The sequence below is a fragment of the Drosophila suzukii genome, unplaced genomic scaffold (assembly GCF_043229965.1).
Source record: "Drosophila suzukii unplaced genomic scaffold, CBGP_Dsuzu_IsoJpt1.0 scf_7, whole genome shotgun sequence".
Lineage (NCBI taxonomy): Eukaryota > Metazoa > Arthropoda > Insecta > Diptera > Drosophilidae > Drosophila > Drosophila suzukii.
In genome coordinates, this window is record NW_027255939.1 from 419,229 (window position 1) to 440,613 (window position 21,385).

The 21,385-nt window shown below is 41.6% G+C and overlaps 1 protein-coding gene across 11 annotated transcripts in view; it reads right to left on the reverse strand.

Annotated features, from left to right (window-relative positions):
• The window catches only part of LOC108013786 (uncharacterized), a 477,552-nt gene that overhangs the window by 309,331 nt on the left and 146,836 nt on the right, over window positions 1–21,385 (reverse strand). For 8 of the 11 annotated variants that reach the window (XM_070999389.1, XM_070999386.1, XM_070999388.1 and 5 more), the window contains exon 2: window positions 12,142–12,229. The exons of 2 other annotated variants lie outside the window; for them this stretch is intronic. In XM_070999389.1, coding sequence (XP_070855490.1) covers window positions 12,142–12,143 — 2 coding nt within the window. In that variant the 5' untranslated portion in view covers window positions 12,144–12,229. The remainder of the gene's footprint in view (window positions 1–12,141; window positions 12,230–21,385) is intronic. One more of the 11 variants, XM_070999381.1, reaches the window with a different exon arrangement.

Sequence of the window (21,385 nt, forward strand, 5' to 3'; positions counted from 1 at the left end):
TAGTTGCAGAAGGAAATGATTCATGGATACATCTGAGAGGGCTTGTGATGCTTTTGCTGCTGCGGCCACGGCTGCTGCTGCTGCTGATGTTGATGGCAATTCCATTTTTTAATGGTTTTTTTTTTTTTTTTTAGGCGAAATTAATTAGATTTATTATCGCTGGGTTAGACACTAGAAATCCTCATTCGTTATTTAACTAATGTTGGTAATTTCGTTTTGCGGATACAAATAATGTTTTAATTTTCGCGAAGTGATTTTTTAAGTCCTTTTTAGGTAGTCACTCGCGAGGATATTACTTGTATCCTACCGACTGCGCCAATTATGTTTTTTGCTTCGGGATAATACAGCGGAGTTTTTATTGGTAAAGTTCTTTCAAGTTAGATCCCCAATCTTAAACTGATTTTACAAAATGCATTATTCTTATAACTATGGCTTTTAGCGGTGACAGCGACGCGAGCAGCGAAAGTGGACTTTAATTGAGAATTTTGATTGCTCAAATCTGTGGCCCGATGAAACGGTTTCTAGGCTGCATCTTTTGTTTAATTAATTTGGATTGGCCAAAGCTTTTATGCTGACGAATGGGTTCTCAGGCTGGACCCTTTGTTTAAATGTTTGAATATTGTTTATGTCTACCGTCGTCGATAAAGGCGTGAGAAGTGTTTATAATTCTGATGCTGCCGATTGAAGGCGTGGGAAAGATTTGTGTCTGAGGGGTTAAATGTTTATGTCGGATTGATTTGAATAACTGCGATAGTAGGCTCTGGACTTATGTTATTGACAATTGGAATAATGGGTATCTCGGGATATACAGGTTGTATGTTGGGTTTGGTATCCAGGGTATTTGCGTATACGTCACTTGTATGCTTATGATTTTAGACCTTGTTTATTATATAATAATAAAGAGTCTGGCTTCTGCTTGCAGTCAGATATTAATGTTTCCAGGAATGGTTAGTACAACTGTTTAAGCTTGAACTACCTTAAATGCAACGTTAGGACTTTTTTAGGGGTACTCCAACGCTTATAAGATATTCTTTTTAGAACATGCCACGTTGATCGATAGAATTGGATGATCTATAAACAACCAAATTATTATTTTCCTCCCTTGTCCGCCTTAATCTGGAAAATTGTTTTTCGGCTTGAAGTCTACAATGCCAAGTGCACGTTGATCGTATTGAGTCGGTACAAAAAAGTTTTCCTTTTTCCTTACGTGGTTTAACTGGGATCAAAACATGAGGTTATCTTTATATCCGGGTAGATTGCTATTGCTTAAATTACTAACTCTAGTAAATGATAAAATAATTCTTGGTACAATTTTTATGCGTAATCTTATTAAAGGTAATATTTATTCCTTAGATTTGGTAAGCCGCCTAACCTTGAATGTTCCTGTTAGGTTAACGCGCAATTACTATCCAATCAACTTGCAATGATGTTCATGAAATTTAAGTCAGCCCGAGCCCTTTCGCGTTCTTTGTAATAATTTTTACACCCCACTCTATATCATCTAATTCGTTTTTTTTTGTTTTAACTCATTTGCTTCCGCTACAGTATCTGCAGTATTTCTCTGTGTTGTGTCCCGTCTCTATTGAAAAAACCATGTCGTTGACACTTAGGTTTGGTGCTGTCATCGTGCGGGCCTGTAGTTGACTAATTTGTTCAATGATAGTTTTTCCCTGTCTTCCCATGTTATTATTGTTTACAGAAACCTTGTTAAAATTCATAGTTCCGTTCCGTTCCAAAATATTTCCAAGTAACTACAAAACGTGCAGGTTTGATCGTCCGACCCGACGTAGAGATGGAGTGAATTCCCAATATATTCCAGACTATCCAGACTATTTCTAGTAAACTATTATATAGGGAGCACTTAATAGTTTTAAGTGACTTTAATATACGACTTGAAACACTGTCGAAACATCCAATATGTTGTTTCCTTTGGCGGAGCATGATTTTCTTGACGGTTGGCTTGATATTTCATTATTTCAAGTAAACCGTGTTCGAAATATGTTTTGACGGACTTGTGCTTTGTTTGCATTTCAACGCATAAACATGATTATAGCTTTGCTTTTCCAATTTTCAACAGCTGAGGCTGTTGAAATATTTTATAACGATCAAACTCAGTACAAACATCCACGACTTAACAAGGAGTTGGCATGGCTAAAAAATGTAAAGTATAGACTCTACAAAAAGTTTAATGCTTTTGGATCACAATTTGCCTTTTCGAATTGGGCTGATTAATAATACAAAATTATTTGACAATAAGACTATTTCAAGAATAAATATCTTACATGCTATTGAATATATACCAAATTATTATAATATGCTATCAGGTTACTCAACATCCCGGCCTACCCTGAAACTAAGTTTCTGAATTGTCTTCATCAATTCTCTTGATGAAGTTCGCAGCTTTAGGGCGCGTATCAGCCCGTCCTTGCCTGGATAGACTTTAATAATGCGCGCCGAAGTCCAAGCGGCGAGGGTGTGTTTGAATCCTTGATAATCGCCATATCCTCAGTAGCAACGTTCTTCCTCTCCGTATTCCACTTAGGGCGCTGTTGAAGTGTAGTTAGGTGCTCCTGATGCCATCTCTTCCAGAAGCCTTGTAGCATTGCATGGACATTTTGCCAGTAATCCATTCGTTTAACTGCAACATGGCCAAGATCGACCTCTGGGACTGATATATAAGGGCGTCCAGTCAGCAGGTATGCGGGTGACAATAAGAAAACCTCGATGTCTGCCTTAGCGAAGAGTGTGCGTGAATTGACGACTGACTAAATTTGAGCCAGAAGGGTGTGTGAGGATGGAATACCCGGTCACACGACGCAAATGTAGCTTTACGGAGCGAAAAGCTGATTCCCATTTTCCGACCCACTGGGGTGCGTGTGCTGATATAAAACTCAATTTGATACCCTTGCTGACAGGATGAGCTTAAACATATCGTCTAACAATTTCTTTGCTCCCACAAAGTTGCAACCGTTGTCGGTGAAGATTTGTGTACACTTGCCTTGACGGAAGATAAAACGGCGAAGTGCAGCGAGAAATGTCTCCGTTGTGAGATATGTATCCAACTCCAACAGACAGATGTATCCCTTCTTATTTCGTTGATTCCGTCCCTTGTGCACTTTGAGTATAAGCGGTCCGGCATAGTCGAGCCCAGTATTTTCAAATGCTTGAACGTGCTTGACGTACCCGAACAGCTGGCGAGTCCGCCATATATTGATCAGTTGTTTTGTGGCGTTGGCGAAAACATTTATGACAATCATGTGTAAACAATCCAATATTGTTGGCGAGCGATGACGAAAAGTGCCTGGATGAAAATGTATCCTGTGTTCATGTTCCAAAATAGTCAGGGAAATGTGATGATGTTTCGGCAGAAGAATTGGATGCTTGACTTCCTCCGGTTGTACCGAGTTTGATAGGCGCCCACCTACACGAAGCAAGCCGTTCACGCAAGCCATGGGTGAGAGTGTTCGAAGAGTTGAAGAATTTGCCACAGCTTTTCCCCTTTGCAACAGGTGTAGATCGGATGCGAAGCTTCCTTGAGCCTGCCTTGGACACTAAATGCGGGCTTCGCTGATTTCCTCAAACGTGGGTGTGAAATTTGACGGAATCCGCTTCTGCATTCTGCTTCGATAAATAAAGCGCAAAACATAAGCAGTGCAGCGAATCAGCTTTGTCCGGGAAGAAACTCGAAGCGATAGACACTCAATCGGAGATGCTTCAGCTTCAGATTAAATACGGCTGGATAATAAGGAGGATTTCAGCCCATCCATTATGGGCGTGCTCAAATTTGTGTTGAGATTGTGCAGCTTTAAAGCAAGCAGATCTTTGCGGTGTAGCCAATGTGGATCCTTCACCACAGCTCGTAGCTCATGAGATTAACTGCTAACGCGATGCCATGCGTTGCGTGGTATGACAGCCAGGGTCTCCAAAGTACGGTTGGCGATAAAGGTCTCAGGCTTTGATGGAGTGTGCAAAAACCACGAAAGGACAATTGTGGAATCGCACCAAGCATGCACAATTATATTCTCGTGATGCAAACCTTCTTTTCAGCTCGGAGAAGGTGAGTGAGCAATAGCGCGCCACATAGTTCCAGCCGAGGAAGACTTTGTTGCCTTTGTGATGCAACGCGTGTTTTAGCTGCCATAAGAGACACCAAGCAGGTGCCGTCTGCACTGCTTACACAGCTGTATTCGACAGCGGCATATGCTTTTATAGTTGCGTCTGAGAATCCGTGTAATTAAGTGCGTTTTGTGGTTGATATCGTCACGACAGGTCTGCCACCACTCAGCCAACTTCGGTAGGAGTTTGGAATCCCAGTTCAGGTCAAGAAGCCAGAGTTCTTGGAAAAGGGTCTTAAACTGTTCTACCACATCTGACAATACTTGTCGTTTACTAGCATCTGGCTGCATGGAAAGTGAAGCTTTGTTGGACAGGACGGCTTCATGGGAATTCCATTGCATTCCTTAAACTTTAACAGCACTGGTTATTGGGAGCTCTTCTTGCCTGGTGTGGCTGATGCGGCTGCTGTTGGTCACCCATTTGCCAAGCTCAAGCTTAGCCTTGGACATCAGCTTGATGAGTTCGTCACGGCGGCAGAGTAATACGTCTTCAGTTTCAGCGTCGGTGAGAACATCGTTCACGTAAAAGTTCTCTAGCACAATTTTTGAGGCTACGGGAAACTCATCCTGATGATCTCGCGCTAGTTGTTCCAGTACTCTGATAGCAAGAAACGTTGCACAGCTTGTTACAAAGGTGACTGTGCAGAGTTGAAAGTGTTGAAGAGGATCACGGGGAGCGTCTCTCCATACGATCCGTTGAAAGTTAAGGTGCCCAGAGGCTACTTAGGTCTGGCGAAACATTTTGACTATGTTCGCTGAAAACATAAGCTTGTGCATTCGAAAACGAACGCATACGTGAAAGAGGTTACGTTGAATGCCGGATCCGATATGTAAGGCGTCATTTAGAGCGTGGCCGTTTACGTCTTCAAGTGACCCGTCAAATACCACTCGCAGCTTCTTTTCTAGAACTGGGTGGTGTGGTATGTAAATTAATTTGGTTGATATATTTCATTCTTCTTTCCCCAACTTACGCATGAGACTTAGGCTTAGATATTCGCTAACAAAGTATGAATATTGTTTGCGTAGCTCTATATCAAGCTGTAGGCGACGTTCTACAGCATAGAAGCGTGAGACAGCGCCCTGCAGGTTATCTCCAAACTCTTGTCGTGTTTGAAAGAAAATTCAACGATGTATTTGCCGTCTGGGTCTCGGGAATGCTTGGTCAGAAAGTGCAGTAGTCATGCGCATTTTGGAGGTTGGTGGTTGCGGCATTGGAACGGAAGTGATTCTCCATCCAAGATCGAGCTGATGGCAATAGTATTTTCATCGGTCTCATATTTTTTCTCACCTGACAGAACAGACCAAATTTGTTTATTTTCCAGTAAAATGTCTACAGTTTAAGATGTGTTAAACGAAGTGTCGGATAATTGGAGTCCGTCGTAGATCCTTTAAGCTTTTTCGCCAATGTCGTCCCGTTAAAGTGATGATGTGATTTTGCCCAGCACATGGGCTGCGACAAAAATTGTATGCAGTGACGCCATTCATTTGATATGCAGCGTGTCCAATCTTCTAGTAGTTTCGGCCTTGACGAAAGATATTCCGGAAACTAGTATCCTTAAGGATGAACATGCGAGCGCAAGTGCGTTGACGCATCGTTCAGAAACGTAGGACAGCTCACAGCCGTTATCCAATAGCACACGGAAAATTGTGTAAGTCCCTTTAGCGTTTTGGACAAAAACCAAAGCTTTGGGCAGTGTGCTTCTTTTGGGTCCAGGGGACTGTATTGATGAGCTTCTGTTTTGAGTCTGGGCGACCAAACTTGAGCTACATCCAGAAGTTTGAGGGCTGGCCTGTGCAGTGTCCGCAGTAGCAGTTGACATGGAACCCATGTTTTCTGGATGTACAAGAGATTGGTGACGGTCATTGCAGTGCTTGCACGAATGTTTCGATTGAAATTGTGAAGATCGATGGCCCGGCGGTAGGCAATTTAAGCAAACCGACTTTCCTCTCACAAAGGAGCACCGCTGTTCGGTGTTCAGACTTTGAAATTGCGAGCATCTATACAGCTGATGGTCAGCAGAGCCACACTTACCGCAATTGCCACTGTTAACTGCAATAAGTGCGCGCTTCGCCTTGGCACGCTTGTGGCTGCCAAGATCGAGTTTGATTGCCGATTGCTTAATGAAAATTCTCTCAATGGCCATAAAGAAACATAAACAAGTCTGTAACGGTTGATGACGCAGCGCCTCTGGTGTCCTCTAACCACTTCCTTCTCGAGTCGGGGTCAATTTAAGCCAGTACAAGATGAATCACCCAATATTCACGGCTGGTCTCTCCAATAGCATCTAGCCCACGAGTGATTTCATTGGCGCCATCAGTATGATTGCGTAGATTAGACACCTCGCCGTTGCGGGCAGCAGCCAGTCCCATGAAAGTGTCCAGAAAGCAGTTCACGATATGCTTTGGATCGTTCCCATGCTGAAGTATAAGCTCATTCCGTAATGGACACGTGACTGAGAAGATTGGTGGGTCTTGTTGTGGACGGGGCACTCGTAAATGTCCTTAAGGGCAGGCCATTCCTTGTAGTCTCCACCAAAGTGTTTGATGTGGATTTTATGGCAACGGGTTTTCCGTTAAAGAGACTGCAGCAGGCAGCGGCGTGGCCATGGAAGGTGTTCCGTTCTCAGAAAGTCGCTGAAAGAACTCACTTTGCTGTTGCAGCAATGTGGCCATGTTGCGATCCGCTTGAGGTTTAGCGCTTGGCTAAAGGTCGATCTTTAACGACGCGAATAAGGTGAGGGCGTGCAGGTACTTCTCCTCATACGATTTTAAGTCTTCGGTAGGATTCTCGAAACCGTGAACGTTTTCGTACTAGTGCATTTGGTCAGTAATCTCCTCAAGGCTCCTGAATGCTTGATTAAGCCGTGCCAGAATGCCATCGAGTCACGGTCGCCCGCGGACGACTGCGTGCTTCATGGTGTGCATATTTACTAATTTGTAGATTCGGCTCTCAAATTACGTTACAATGATGGTGAATAGGTTAAGCTAAATGGGGTGTAGAACACTTTCGAATTGGGCTGATTAATAATACACAATTAGTTCACAATAAGCATTCCTTTTTCTTTTATGTCGACTGCTCGTGGCCATGAGGAAGGGAGAGAGCTAAAAATGATCTTGCCTGACGGCTGGGCCGCCACAATACATTTAGAAACTAGTTATTTAAGCTTAATATTATTATAATCATTAGTCTGTAAGAGAAATGAAATGAAGTTCTTTTATTTAATAGTCGAAAAACGAACCGATGGGATTTTTGGGTATGGAACCAGAATAGGCCAAGTTTAGTTCCGCACCATCCGCCCGAGGTGGCAACCATAGAGAAAAATACTAGAAAACTAAAGGAAAATACGGGAATACTAGGAGAAATACCTATCTTGCTAGGAAAAGTCTGGAGGGTACGAGTGGGGCACCCTGCGGCTTCCGGCTCTCTTCTTCTTACGTACCTCGAGGCAGACTGTCGCGCACGCGCATAACAAAAAAAAAACAAAAGGTTGCAAATTAAGGACGCGGGGAGCAAGAACGCGGTCGAAAGGAAAGTAAGGTTAGTGCGCAAGAAGTGCAATCGGTGCAGTGAAGCAGAAGGACGAGCAACAACGCAAGGCGTTTGTGAAACAAAAAATGCGTTTATGCAATGTAAACTCGAAGAAGGGTGACAGTGAATGAGAACGAGTGAAATATATATATATATATTTTTGTTTTTAGTCCCACGCACCCTTTTCCCCAAGTGACTTAGGTTGCCGATGGCCGGCAATCCGGCCGAGCGAGGTAGAGGTATTCACGCTATACCCATATATATTCCCCCTCCCCCCCCCATTTTTCCGTTATTCCACCTGCTCGGTAAGGCGGTAGATCCCCTCGTTCTCCCACTAGCGCTCTACAGCGAGGCGGCAGAACCCCTCGCGTCCCACTAACACCTCCGGTGAGGCGTCCCACCAATCCTACACCGTAACGGGGTGGCAGATCCTCCCGACATAATTGATCAAACTTGCTTCCAGCCGGCAAATCACGATAAACTCCGGCTGCGGCCTCGCCCAAAGGTCCAGCCCGTAGGATTTCCACTCCCCACGACGCTCACCTAGCACTTCGACCATCCACGAGAAGATCCGGCTGCGGCCTCGCTCGAAGGTCCAGCCCGTGGAATTTTCCGACACGAAAGGACTTAACGTTCCGAAATCACTATAACCCCGAAAGTCCTTCGAGAACTGCAAGTCCTACACCCACCTGAAAATTTTCCGGGACCTGACGGAGTCCTAGGCTGTAGGCTCAGGTACTGCGCAGAGGACTTGTGTAGTCCAGCGCACACTGGGCCAGTCAATCCGATTTCTGGCCAAAAATACTTTTTTTTTTTTTTGAAAATGACCAGACCGAGTATAAAGTCCTTTTTGTAATACATTAAACTAACTTATGCCAAAGTTTCAAAGAATTCGGGCAAGCAGTTTTCTTTTACCGTATTTTTAAAGTAAAAAATTCATCAAATATTGATGGAAATGAAAAAAATCTAGAAGTCAAAGGTGCTGATGCAGCTGTTGGACTTCTTCACAAAACTTTTCGGAGTCATTATTTTCAACAAGTAAAAAATATTAAATAGCTCGTATGTCTCACTTGTTTCCTAAAGGAAACTTTTTCGTTGATTTTTACTGTTTTTTTAGCAAATGAGTCCTTTTCTTTTCCAGTGCTTTTAGGTGCCATTCCCAAATGAAGTTATTACATCAAAAATAAATTCTTTGATTAATTTACTAAAATCGTTAATCGCCGACTCGATGCGGTTTTTCTTCAGTTTTAGTAATTTTAGTTTTAATTGAACGCTTAATTTTATGTCGAACCATTTTGATGAGCTTTACTAAGAATGCCCAAAGGAATGCCGTTTTTTTTTCTTGAGGTTTTAATGTACGTTTTGCGCGCCAATATTTGATTTTAGTTTGCCTAACATCTAAAATCTACTTTTTTCATTCAGTCCCGCTACTTTTATTTTATATTTTACAAACAATGTATTTCTAATAATTTGATTATAGGAATCTAACAAGAAGAAAAAAATAGATAATTTTGTAAGGTCGATTATTAAATAAACGTTGAAGTGGGAGCCTCCGAAAGTAACCATATTTAACGGTTCATAAATCTTTAACGGCATAATATTTTATAGTGGTGTTAATTTTTTTGAATTTGTTTTCTCTCATACTTAATCGTATATTAAAATTGATTGAGTGCGTCTTCTAGTTATTTTTATAAAAATAAAAAACCGAAAAGTACGTAACATTTTCCGATTTTGGCTTGGATTACCTATACCATATAAAAATCTAATAAATTGTTCTTTTAGTTCGTCCAGTTCAATCTTTTAAGAGAAAAATGCAAAAAACTGCATCCTTCTAACTATCCCAGGAAAGAAAATATTTGAATGTGTCTTAAGTAACCTCCGGTTTTTCACATAGATGGAAGTAGTCATTTTTTATCCCACTTCACAAAAAGGGGAGCATATATAACGTATGTAACTACATAGGTATCTCAAAGCTATTAGCTATACCGAGGCTCTTTAAAAATTGAATTACACTCTATTTTCAACATAGTTGTAGGCCTCTTATTTCCTCATGACACCACAGTGCCCACAGTTTGTTGACAACGTATGTCAAGGATAACGGACGTTTTAAAGCTGAATTCAGTTGTGAAACGGGTTTAAAAAAAAATTGCTTACACTAATTTCAGTAAAGCGTTTGATTCTGTAAATCAATTCTTCCATCTAACTCTAGCAGACTACTTTTATTTAACTTACCCCTATTAGCCAACCGTGAAACTATGTAAAGTACCACGTTCACTCGGCATCTTATTCCTGGTGAAGTGGACAACGCCGAGTTACTCGAGATAGGTCATGCATGAACCTTTTAGAGAACTTTGTAATTATTATAATAATCTAATAATCTTAATTCGACTACCGACTCACTGTCTATTTTAAAACAATAATTTTATTCTACTTATTATCAAATAAGTATTATTATTTGTATTTTGTTCTGCATGTATTTTAAATTGTCTGTTGTTGTTATGGCTTTTTTTATGTCCGCGATTTCGTCCATACGCCCAGAGGGCTCCGCGCGTAACATGGATTGCTCGGATTGTTGGCCCTAATGCACACAGTACCGCGATTGACGATATAAATGTCAATGGCGCTCGGCCGGCAACTAAACTACCTCGCTGTAGGAAACCAAAGTCAGTTAGCGCCCATCGAAAGATGCAACGAATTATTGAATAGTCTTCGTGGACCAGCCTTGGAATTCATCAGGCTTTTCAAATTACATCGAAAAAATATCCTAAGGCCCTTGAGCGACTCAAAACTCGTTATGATCGAAATCGAAATTGGAATAAATCATTTAACTACATCGCATTACCAACTTGGGATAACTATGCTAAACTTATTGAGCACCATTGTCAGAATTTAGAATCCAGCCAACCATCATCCGAAACTCAACTATCCCATCTGAGCAACCACAGGCCTCGCCTTTTCCTCTAGCTGTATAGATCAAACATGTCACTTGTGCTTAAGTGTGAATCAGAAACTACTCTCGTTTAATCAGCGTTTAAACACTGCAAAAAGACTAGGGCTTTGTCTAAACTACCTTAACAAGGGTAATATAGTATCCAAATGTCCCTTATCGCAAAGATAATGAACGTGTTGTTGTACGCATCATACCCTGCTGCATAGGGAACTAACCTGTCCTACTTCAACAGTCGCCGAAGTTTCGCATCCTCGGTATCCGAAGAAAATCTCAAAACGATCAAAATCTCGTCAAGGACGCCAGTGGCTGATACAAAATGGTACGAGTCTAATAATGGACTTATATTCGCAGTTAAATTGTATTACTGCGAACGAAGCGAGTCATCGAAACTAGCAGCATTGGTGATTCACGCACCAAGGTGAAACATGGTAATACAACTGCCTTCAAGTCATGCCCCAACAATTTTGAACTTTAGCATGACCTTAAAGTAAAAAGTCTAGTGAATTTATTCGGCCCATTTAAGTGCAGGCGACAGAGAAATACGGGACTCACCACCACTTCACCACTAATAAAATTCCGAACGAAAGTGGTATCGCGCATAGGTTTGTTTCCCAGCTAAGTCCCCGTAAGGAAAATATTAAAAAGTTATTTTGTACCTCGTATTGGGGATTCCAGATGGGAGTGCATTACTTAAGAATTGGTCGAATTGGTCAAATAAATAAGGTTTATAACAACCAAGAGTTGTTGTTGTCCATAGTTCTAGCTTTATTTTTACAAATTGGTTCACGCAAACGACGCAAAATAATATTCACGCAAACGACGCAAAATAATATTACTTATTAACAGTTCGGCCGGGTGGAAGGTATTCATAGTGCACAACACCGCGAAAATCGAGAAAAACAAATCCACCTTACTTTTTGACCACAGTAGTAAAGATCATCGATTTCCTTTGACTACCTTTTGATAAATCCAAGCACACCCATGGCTGTAAATGTAAGTTTGGAATACATATAAAACGAAGGTCTTTAACATACGTTATCCTGTCTAGCTAACAAACACTTTGCGTCTTATTGGTGTAGTGTGGGCCTACACGAAAAAAGGTCACTACTTTGCACTTAGAGCCATTTAAATTTAATTTTTCATAATTACACCAAGTTTGACATCCATCAAGATCAGATTGCAAAGCTAGGGAATCTGCGTACATAAGTACACGTGACTTTTTTAGGACTAGAGTAAGATAATTGTGAAGTAATGTAAAATATAGCGGGCCAAAGAAACTTGTACCAAAGTACCAAGGTGGTAAGCCTAAAGTAACTAGGAGTAGGGATGTGAAAGTGTTTTTAAAAATGAATTATTGTGGTATTTTTTTAAAACCATTTGTCACAAATGAAGTAAACTCCTAAAAGTTGGCTGTCGTTCACCTACATTTTATAAATCCGTGTTTGCATGAGGAAATAAGAGGCCTATAACTACGTTGCAAGAGGAGTGTAATAATGTTTCAAAGAGCTTCGGTATAGCTAATAGCTTTGAGATACCTCTGTACTTACATGCGTTCCAATTATCCAAAATTAATTATTAGTACTCGATCTAGCCATCTTCGTCTGTCCGTCCATATGAACGCTAAAATCTCGGAAACTATAAAAGATAGAAAGTTGATTTTTTTAGATTCTTGTGCCGCTCTGCTTCGATTCATTCGATCAAGATACAGAGAAGCGACCTGTTGAGTCACTCTCTAATTAAATAATAATAAATACAGTTAAATCTGGAATATTACTATGGAATCTGCGAACATATTACATGACGACCGTGACAATGGTCCTGGAAGGATCCAGGACAACTGGAGGACAACGTCAAAAACAATCAACCTATTATATGGCAGAGACATGATGTGACAACTAAATAAAAACGCAGTGAGTAGAGTGGTATGAAGAAGAAGAAGAAGAAGCTGTTTGGTGCAACGCCTTAAAAACAGAAAGGCAAAGTTGCTAAAATTATTAAATGGTGAACAAATTTGTTGGAAATCAAAACAACTATAATAATAAAACAACTATTAATATAAAAAAAATCAGAAAAAAAGGCGCCCACTACCACCTACACTGCAATGTCAAATACCAATAATAAAATTAAGATCCAACCTCCTCAGAAAAACGAATTCCCGGCACTAATAAAGGAGTGTCCAAGGAATTGCCAAGGCCCACTCTAATCGCCACACTGCGAGCACACATGTACCGCCCGTGGATGTAATCACCAACAGGAACAGCAGTAAAAACAAGGAAGAACGCTATAGTCGAGTACCTCGACTATCAGATACCCGTTACTTAAAGGGAAATGGAGATATGCAAGCAGCAAAGCGAGATTAAAATGCGCCACCTACCGGCGGTAGACAGATTTAAGCGTTATAAGCGTTATAGTGGGCGTAGCAAATTTACTTTTGGATCAATCGATAGGTATTGACGAGACCAATACATTCCAGTTAAAATTTTTTATCTAGCATGAAAATTGTGGGCGTCACATGTTTTCGCGGTTTGTGGGCGTTTAAGTGGGCGTGGCAAACTTTAAGTCAATCGATAGGTATTGATGAGAACAATACATTTCAGTTAAAATTTTTATTCTAGCATCAAAACTGTAGGAGCCACAGTTTTGAAGGGTTTGTGGGCGTTAGAGTGGGCGTGGCACTCTACTGAAACAAACTTGCGCTGCGTAAGAAGCTCAGGAATCTGCATGCCAAATCTCAATAGCCTAGCTCCCATAGTTTCCGAGATCTCAGCGTTCATCCGGACAGACAGAGGGACAGACGGACATGGCTAGATCGACTCGGCTAGTGATCCTGATCAAGAATATATATACTTTATGGGGTCGGAAACGCTTCCTTCTGCCTGTTACATACTTTTCGACGAATCTAGTATACCCTTTTACTCTACGAGTAACGGGTATAACAACCAGCACCGTCACCTCCACAATCAACAAGCCGGCCTGAGGAACCGACAGCGCTACCTAGAGCGCACAACTGAAACAGAATTTTTTTTCTTTTGCAAATAAATGCACTGCGATACATACAAAATTATAACAAAAAAATTAATATACGCTATAGTCGAGTAGCTCGCGTTACTCAGCTAATGGGACAAAAGGGATATGGAGATATGCAAGCAGCAAAGCGAGATTGAAATGCGCACCCTACCCGCGAACTCAATATATGGTTATGCGGGCGGCATACAGATTTAAGCGTTGTGAGCGTTAGAGTGGGCGTGGCGAACTTTTTCTTAAGTCAAGCAGTAGGTATTGACGAGACTAATACATTTCAGTTAAAATTTTTTTATATCATGAAAATTGTGGGCACCACAGGCTTAGGCGGTTTGTGGACGTTAAAGTAGGCGTGGCAAACATTTTTTGGATTAATCGATTGGTATTGACGAGAGTAATACATTTCACTTAAAAGTTTTTACCTAGCATACTTTGTGACTTAGTCCAACATAACCAGCCGTGCTTGTGCTTTAAATCGTCAGTTTATGTTTAGTTGTCTATTTTATTGTAGACATTTTAACAAAACCTAACTCTGTTTTTAGCCTGTGCATTTTGTTATTGTAACTTCTGTACGCTGCGGTCCATTTGTTTCAATAGCTTTTGTTGTTGTTTTCCATAACTTTCTTGTAATCTCCCTCCCGTTTCTTGTCGTCGCCACGCTCAGTCGACAGCCACTCTGTCGCGCTCTCTCGCTCTCGCAGTCTCTGCGCGCTCTTATACTTTTGCGTTCTTGCGTGTCTACATGCAGCTTTCTGTGCCTACTGGTGAAGTTAGCTCTATAGGAGTCCCTAGTCTTGATAATCAGACGAACGATGTTCAGATTGCTAATGGTGGAAGAAAGAGCCTCTCGGTTGTTCCATATAGGAAGCAATTATTTGTGTCTCGTTTAACACCTGAAACCACATCTGCAGATGTTTTGGAATTTATACAACAGGAATTCCCATCTCAAAACATCACAGTGGAGGAGTTTAAATTTCCATATGTTCGTATGATATCTTCATTTAAAATATCTGCTCCTCCGGAAGTATTTAATGTACTAAATTCTAAAAGTTTTTGGCTTAATGATGAATTGGTCATTAAAGAATTTGTTCCAAACAGACGGAGAACTAATAATAGGCCTTCCACGACAGTACCTGCGCCAAAAAACTGAGCAGTTTGTTTTTGGCCTATCAATTTGTTAGGGGACTTAATATAAAGCTACCTAAGCTTTATGCTGACTCCTCTGCCTTAGAACTGTTCGCTCTCCTCGTAGGGTGGTGGGGTGCTGATTGCCGTTACCTCTACTTTAACATCGTAGAGAATATACTTTCTTTATCCCAATGACATAGAATTTCTTTAAAATCTTTTTCAATTTATGTAACTTGTTGTTATATTCCACCTGGATCCGACTTAACAATTTATGAGGAACATTTGTCTGCAATAAAAACTGTTCTATCTCATCTTTCCGAAAGGGATTTTTTGATTGTTTTAAGTGATTTCAATCTCCCTGACATTTCTTGGTCCCCTTCCATTGACTCACTTGTCTCTACCCCTTTATCTGACCATGACTTCGTTGACGGCCTGTTTTAATTATTGTTACAGCAAGTTAGCTTTACACGTAATTCACTAAACAGACAATTAGATCTTGTGTTTGTTTTAAATCCGTCTGAAGTCACGGTATCTAGAATTGACCCACTAGTTGTGCCAGAAGACCGGTATCCTCCCACATTAGAACTTACAATTTGTCTTACCTGCGTTAATACCCTCTCTCCTTTACTTTCTCCAACTAAAAGTAGATGCTTTCGTAAATGTGACTTTAGTAAACTCAACAACATGATTTCGCAATATTACTGGACCAATTTATATAATTGCTGGGATATTGAAAGTGCTACGGAACTTTTTTATAGTGTCCTAAACTCTTTTTTCTGTGAATGTGTTCCTAATAGTTTTCCTCCTAAGCTAGACAGGCTTCTTTGGTTTACCAATCAGTTGCAAAGACTTAGAAACCTTAAAACAAACTTATATAAAAAGGACAAAAAGTCGGGTAGGCCATCCGATTTTTCAAGATACGTAATGGCTCGTACTAATTTTAATGTACTTAACAGTCATTGCTATTCCATGTATTTGAACCGATGTAAATTTGAATTTTCAAGGGATCCGAGGCAGTTTTATAACTTTGTCAATGCTAAGCGAAAGTCTTCAGCATTGCCACCATCTGTATTGCCTCTATTGAGGCATCTACGGATCCCGAAATTGCAGATTTATTTTCTGAATTCTTCCAATCTACTTATAGTTCTGTTTCTTGGTCTAGTTCTAGCTACCCTTATCATTTAAACAGGGCAAATTGTATTTTTTATCCTGTAATCACCGAAAGTTCTCTCTTAAGTTATTTAGAAACTATAACGCCAACCTATTCTCCGGGGCCAGATGGACTCCCTGGTTGTGTTCTTAAGTTTTGTGCCCGAACTATTTGTAATCCCATTCCTAAACTTTTTCATTTGTCTATCTCATCATCTGTTTTTCCTACTATCTGGAAAGATTCTTTTACTATTCCACTCCACAAAAAGGGTGCGAAGGTTAATGTTCAGAATTATAGACGGATCTCAAAATGGTCTTCAATTCCTAAAACATTTGAACGGATTATTACCTCTCATTTGCAACATTTGTGCTCCTCTTTAATATCTCCGTGTCAACATGGTTTTGCTAAGCGAAGATCGACCACCACTAACCTGTTCGAATTGACATCTTTTATAATAGATGGATTTAACAAAAAATTGCAGACAGACGTTATATATGTGGGGTTTTTATTATTTTTAAAGAGTATAAGTTTAAGTATTAATTTATATGATTAAATATGGTATGTCACAATGTGACTATAACGTCTTCTTTGGATCAGATCTCGTCAAATACTGCCTCTACTCGTCGTTCTCGTCTTATCTTCGTTGCTCTCTTCTTTTACTTCTTTTATGTCGACTTCTTCTGGAATGTGTGTTATTGCTCGTCGTTCTCTTTGTCTAGATCGGGATTGTAAGGGTGATTCTCGTAATATCACTCCCACGTTCGGCCATTCTGATTAATCATTCGCCTCGAATGTTTCGTCGTTGTCATCGTGGGTGGGCCATGGCTTGAGATATTCGGCACAGTTTGAAGAAATTTTTAAACCGTCTGAGTTGCCGACTTTCTAGACATCGTAGGCATTGTTGTGCTTGACTTTCGTGATTTGGTAAGGACCCACAAACTTCGGCTCTAATTTGAGACCTCCGCCAAATTGTGTGCGCTTTATGGCTACCATGTCGCCAACGTTGTAAAGCCTTGCTGGTTTGCGTCGCAGATTGTACGTCTTTTTGTTCTCCGATTGAAGCTATAAAATTTGTGATTTAGCTCTCAGCCTTAGCTCGTTTCGAGAGTCCTGAAACAGCGCTATGGTTTCGTTGTTGATTAGCTCATGGAGCTGTTGGTCATCTTTGTTTCTCATTTTGACACCGATTAGAAGCTCAAAAGGTGTGGCGTCGATGATTCTCGAGAAAGTAGAGTTGATGGCTTGTTGAACTCGATGAACGTGTCTGTACCATTTTGTAGGATCATCCACACTGAGTTTTGACAAAACAGGGATAATTATGACATTGAGTCGCTCCACTTGTCCGTTAACCCGTGGCAGACCTGTCGTAGACTTGACTACCTTTATATTTTCATCGTCGCAATACTGGAGAAAATCTTGGGCTAAGAAAGCTGAACCTCGATCCGAAAGGATACAAGCTGGGTTACCAAACACATTACTTTGTCCTCGTAGCTTTGTAATGACTTCGGTTGCGGCCGTTGACTTTGTAGGATAAAGCCAACAGAACTTGGTAAAAGAATCGATGACGGCGAGTATGTGTTTGTAATTCTTGCTTGTAGAATCTAGTGAACCTAAGAAGTCGATGTGGTAGGTGTGCAATGGAAAGTCTTCTTTGTGCAATGGACGCAGCCAGCCCTCCTGCTTGCCACGCTTGCGGCTGCTTAAAACGCACGGAATACAACGGTCGATGAATTTCTTGATTTTTCGTCAATGTTTTGGATGAAATGTTCAGTTTAAATCATCTCCTTCGTCTTTTTGACGGCGAAATGTCCTCGGTCGTGTGCTCTGGCTATGATCTGTCTTTCCATGTCTCTGGGAACAACAAGAAGTGCTGCGTCGTTGACTATCTTGTAAAAGATTCCGGAAGAAGAAAATAGTCGTCGTAGGGTGAGTCAGAGTCTTCGATTATTTTGCAGATAGCCTTCAAGTGTTCGTCCTTTTCTTGAACTTGTTTAAAACCAAGTGCTACGGAGTCGTCAACGATGGTCATTATTGGGTATCTGGAGAGAGCGTCAACGTGCTTCATACGTGTGCCTGAACGGTGTTTTATGGAGGCGTCAGTGTGTACCCCGGTTTCGTACTTCAGGTTGTAATAGCTAAAGCAGGTTTCGAAGTCAGGTTTTTATTTAGGGATTCAATAGCCTTCTCTTCATCAGGGCCAATAAGAAATTCAGCTTTATTTTTGGTAAGGTCAGTCAAGGGTTTCGAAATCAGAGCATAATTCTGGATAAACTTTCTAAAGTATCCTGTGAGACCTAGAAAACTTTCTAGCTGCATTAGGTTCTGTGGCGTCTTAAATTTCGAAACTGCGTCGATCTTCTGAGGAGTCGGGGAAATGGTTTTGTTTTCGATAATGTGACCTAAGAACTGGATACGGGTCTGCAGAAAATGGCATTTCTTTAGGTTAAGCTCGAGACCATATTCGCTGCAAGTTGATATAACTTCGTTGAGATTCGACACCGCCTCCTTTTTGTCCTTCGCTGGGATAATTATGTCGTCTACATAAGGGAGAGCGATTCCTCTACGGGACAGAGTTCGGAAAATCGCATTTATGTGTCTCTGAAAAACACCTGGTGAGTTTGACAAACCAAAAGGCACCTTTAGGAATTGGTATTGCCCACTCTGCGTCACGAATGAGGTGTACTTTCTGCTAGATTCGGCGACTGGCACATGGAAAAAGCCATTCCGCAAATCGATTGTGCTGAATACCAACGCTTTTTGCAAGCGGTCGAGCTGGTCGTCAATCAGGGGCAACGGAAAATGATCTTTTACGATTACCTTGCTTATACGCCTCAAATCTACGCAGAGTCTTTGCGATCCGTCGTTTTTCTTCGCAAGCACCACCGGGCTTGTGAATTCGGAGTCGGACTCCTCGATTAAACATTAATCTAACCATTGCTCGATCTAGCAAAAGATTCAGCAAAAGCGAATCTGCGCGGACGCGAGAAAATTGGCGATTCGTCGTTTAGAAGGATTTTCATTTCAATGTTTGTCGACTTCGATTAAAGCGGCTTGTAATTCATTATTAGTTCACTCACTTCTTGCTTCGCGCACTCACCAGCTGATTCGTTTATATCAAGTTCATCGTTGTTAATAACCGTGTCAATTTTCAGCAAGTTAGATGGGATGTTCTCTTCGCAAAGATTATTTTAATTTCGCACACGTAAACCACCTGGACCGAATGATATTTCTGCTTGCAAACACAATTCCTCGCCGGTGATCATACGAGTGTCCACACAACCGAGCGGAACTATGAAGAAATTCAAATCGTAGGCACTGCTGTCGATCCACACTGCTTGCTTGCACTGTCCAATTGACTTGATCTTATTGGCATTGCGATTTTTTCCAAATCCAATTAGGTACAAACTGCACTCCTTCAGCTTCGGCAAAGCTAGCTCATCGCAAATGTCTTCGCGCAAAGTATTATATTTACTGCCTGTGTCAAACAGAGCAACACAATTTTGGTTTTTGATTGAAACAACTTTGCTCGTCATGTTGTAGTGCTCACATATATACAGATTTTAGGAAAGCCTTTGACTCTGTAAACCACTCTCTTCTTTTATTCAAATTAGATCAGCTCGGATTTCCGAATAATCTGTTAACTTGGATTTCAAGTTATTTGAATGGTAGATCTCAGAGGGTTTTATTCAAAAACGCTGTGTTCAAGATGATCAACGTGACATCTGGAGTGCCCCAGGGAAGTCATTTAGGCCCTCTGCTGTTTACTCTGTTTATAAATTATCTTCCCTCTATCGTAACTCACTCTCGTGTACTAATGTATGCTGATGATGTTAAGCTTTGTTTTTCATATAATAATATTGAGTCTGGTTTCTGCTTGCAGTCAGACATTAATAGATTCCAGGAATGGTGTCAGTACAACCTTTCGAATTTAAATTATCTTAAATGGAACGTTATGACTTCTTATAGGGGTACGCCCACGTTTAGGAGTTATTCTCTTCAGAACATGTCCCTGGACCGAATATACTCAGTAAATGATTTAGGTGTTCTCCTAGATCCTAAACTTAAATTTGAATCCCACATAACCTCTACTGTAAATAAAGCTATGATTGTTCTTATGTTTATAAAGCGTTTGTCTAAAGAATTTGATGATCCATACACTACCACATTATTATTTACCTCCCTTGTCCGTCCTAATTTAGAATACTGATATTCCGTTTGGAGTCCTCAGTATCAAGTGCACATTGACCGTATAGAGTCTGTACAGAAACAATTTCTTATTTTTGCCTTACGTGATTTGAACTGGGATCAAAACGTCAGGTTGCTTTTTTGCTCGAGTAGATTGCTATTAATTACTTGGCTGAGGAAGTTGTGAGATGGTTCCAAAGTCACCTAGCTGGGGCAACTGAGCGGGTCGCAGGTTGCGGATAGCGGACGACCTCTCTCGAGGCCAACTGTGAATAAGCTGGTGGGATAAGTCAAACACGGTACCGCGGACGGAAACCCCAGTAAATAAACAGTCCGGGACAGCCAGCGGGTATTTTGAAACGAAGCAATACCGACGATGCGAGTTGTTCAGCCGCATCTAAATAGTTGCTTTACACAAACCCACTCCCAACACAACACCTACCCAACTCCCCTCCCAAACAACATCTCACTCCGGACTACGGTGAATTACGGACCGTGCCAAGAGTCAGCCTGGCTGGGGGCCCGGACCAAAACTAGCCCAGTCTCAAACGGTGTGCTCAGGGACATGGCGACCCCCTGTTCTAACTATCGCCTTACCCGGGCATCGCGGATCTCTGCCCGGGCGGACTTTTCCCCTTCTCCGCAACTCGTGGGACCAAATTATGGAGCATAAAACAGAAAACACAACAACAAAAAACACAGAGACGGGTACTCTTAAGAAACCCATGGATAAGATGAACACTGGTTCCACCTTCCATACCAGCACGGTCCAGAAAGGGCCGCATCCCAAACTGGGGATGATGGGTGGCAGAAAGCCAGCCGCAAACGCCTCCGCCACGTGCGCATCTGCGCCGAAAGCAGCGGTAGGCACTGCCAAGGCGTTCGGGCCACCCGCTGGTGCAAAATACACATACGCAGAAAGGCGGACTGCCGCCCAGACTCTGCGTTCACACACTAGGAGCACCGTTGCCACACCTTCGCCTGAATGGCTAAAGAAGGTAGAGTGGGCAAGGAAGGTGCTTCCAAACTACTTGGCGAAAAGGCAGCGATCCCTCGAACTACCCGGGCCATCGACGAAGAGATCTAAGATCCAGCCATCGATCTCTTTCGCCGAAATCACGAAGAACCGTGTACTACTCGGCCTGATTGACAGAGGAAATCCGGAGTGCAGGATCCCCAGAAACAAGTGGAAGGCAGTGGAGTCCCACATTTCTCTCATTTGCATGCGCATGGTACGAGAGAAGCCAGGCACCTTGCCCTGCTGCATGGACGCGGGCTGGTACTAGGGCAGAGTCAAGGTGGTGGCC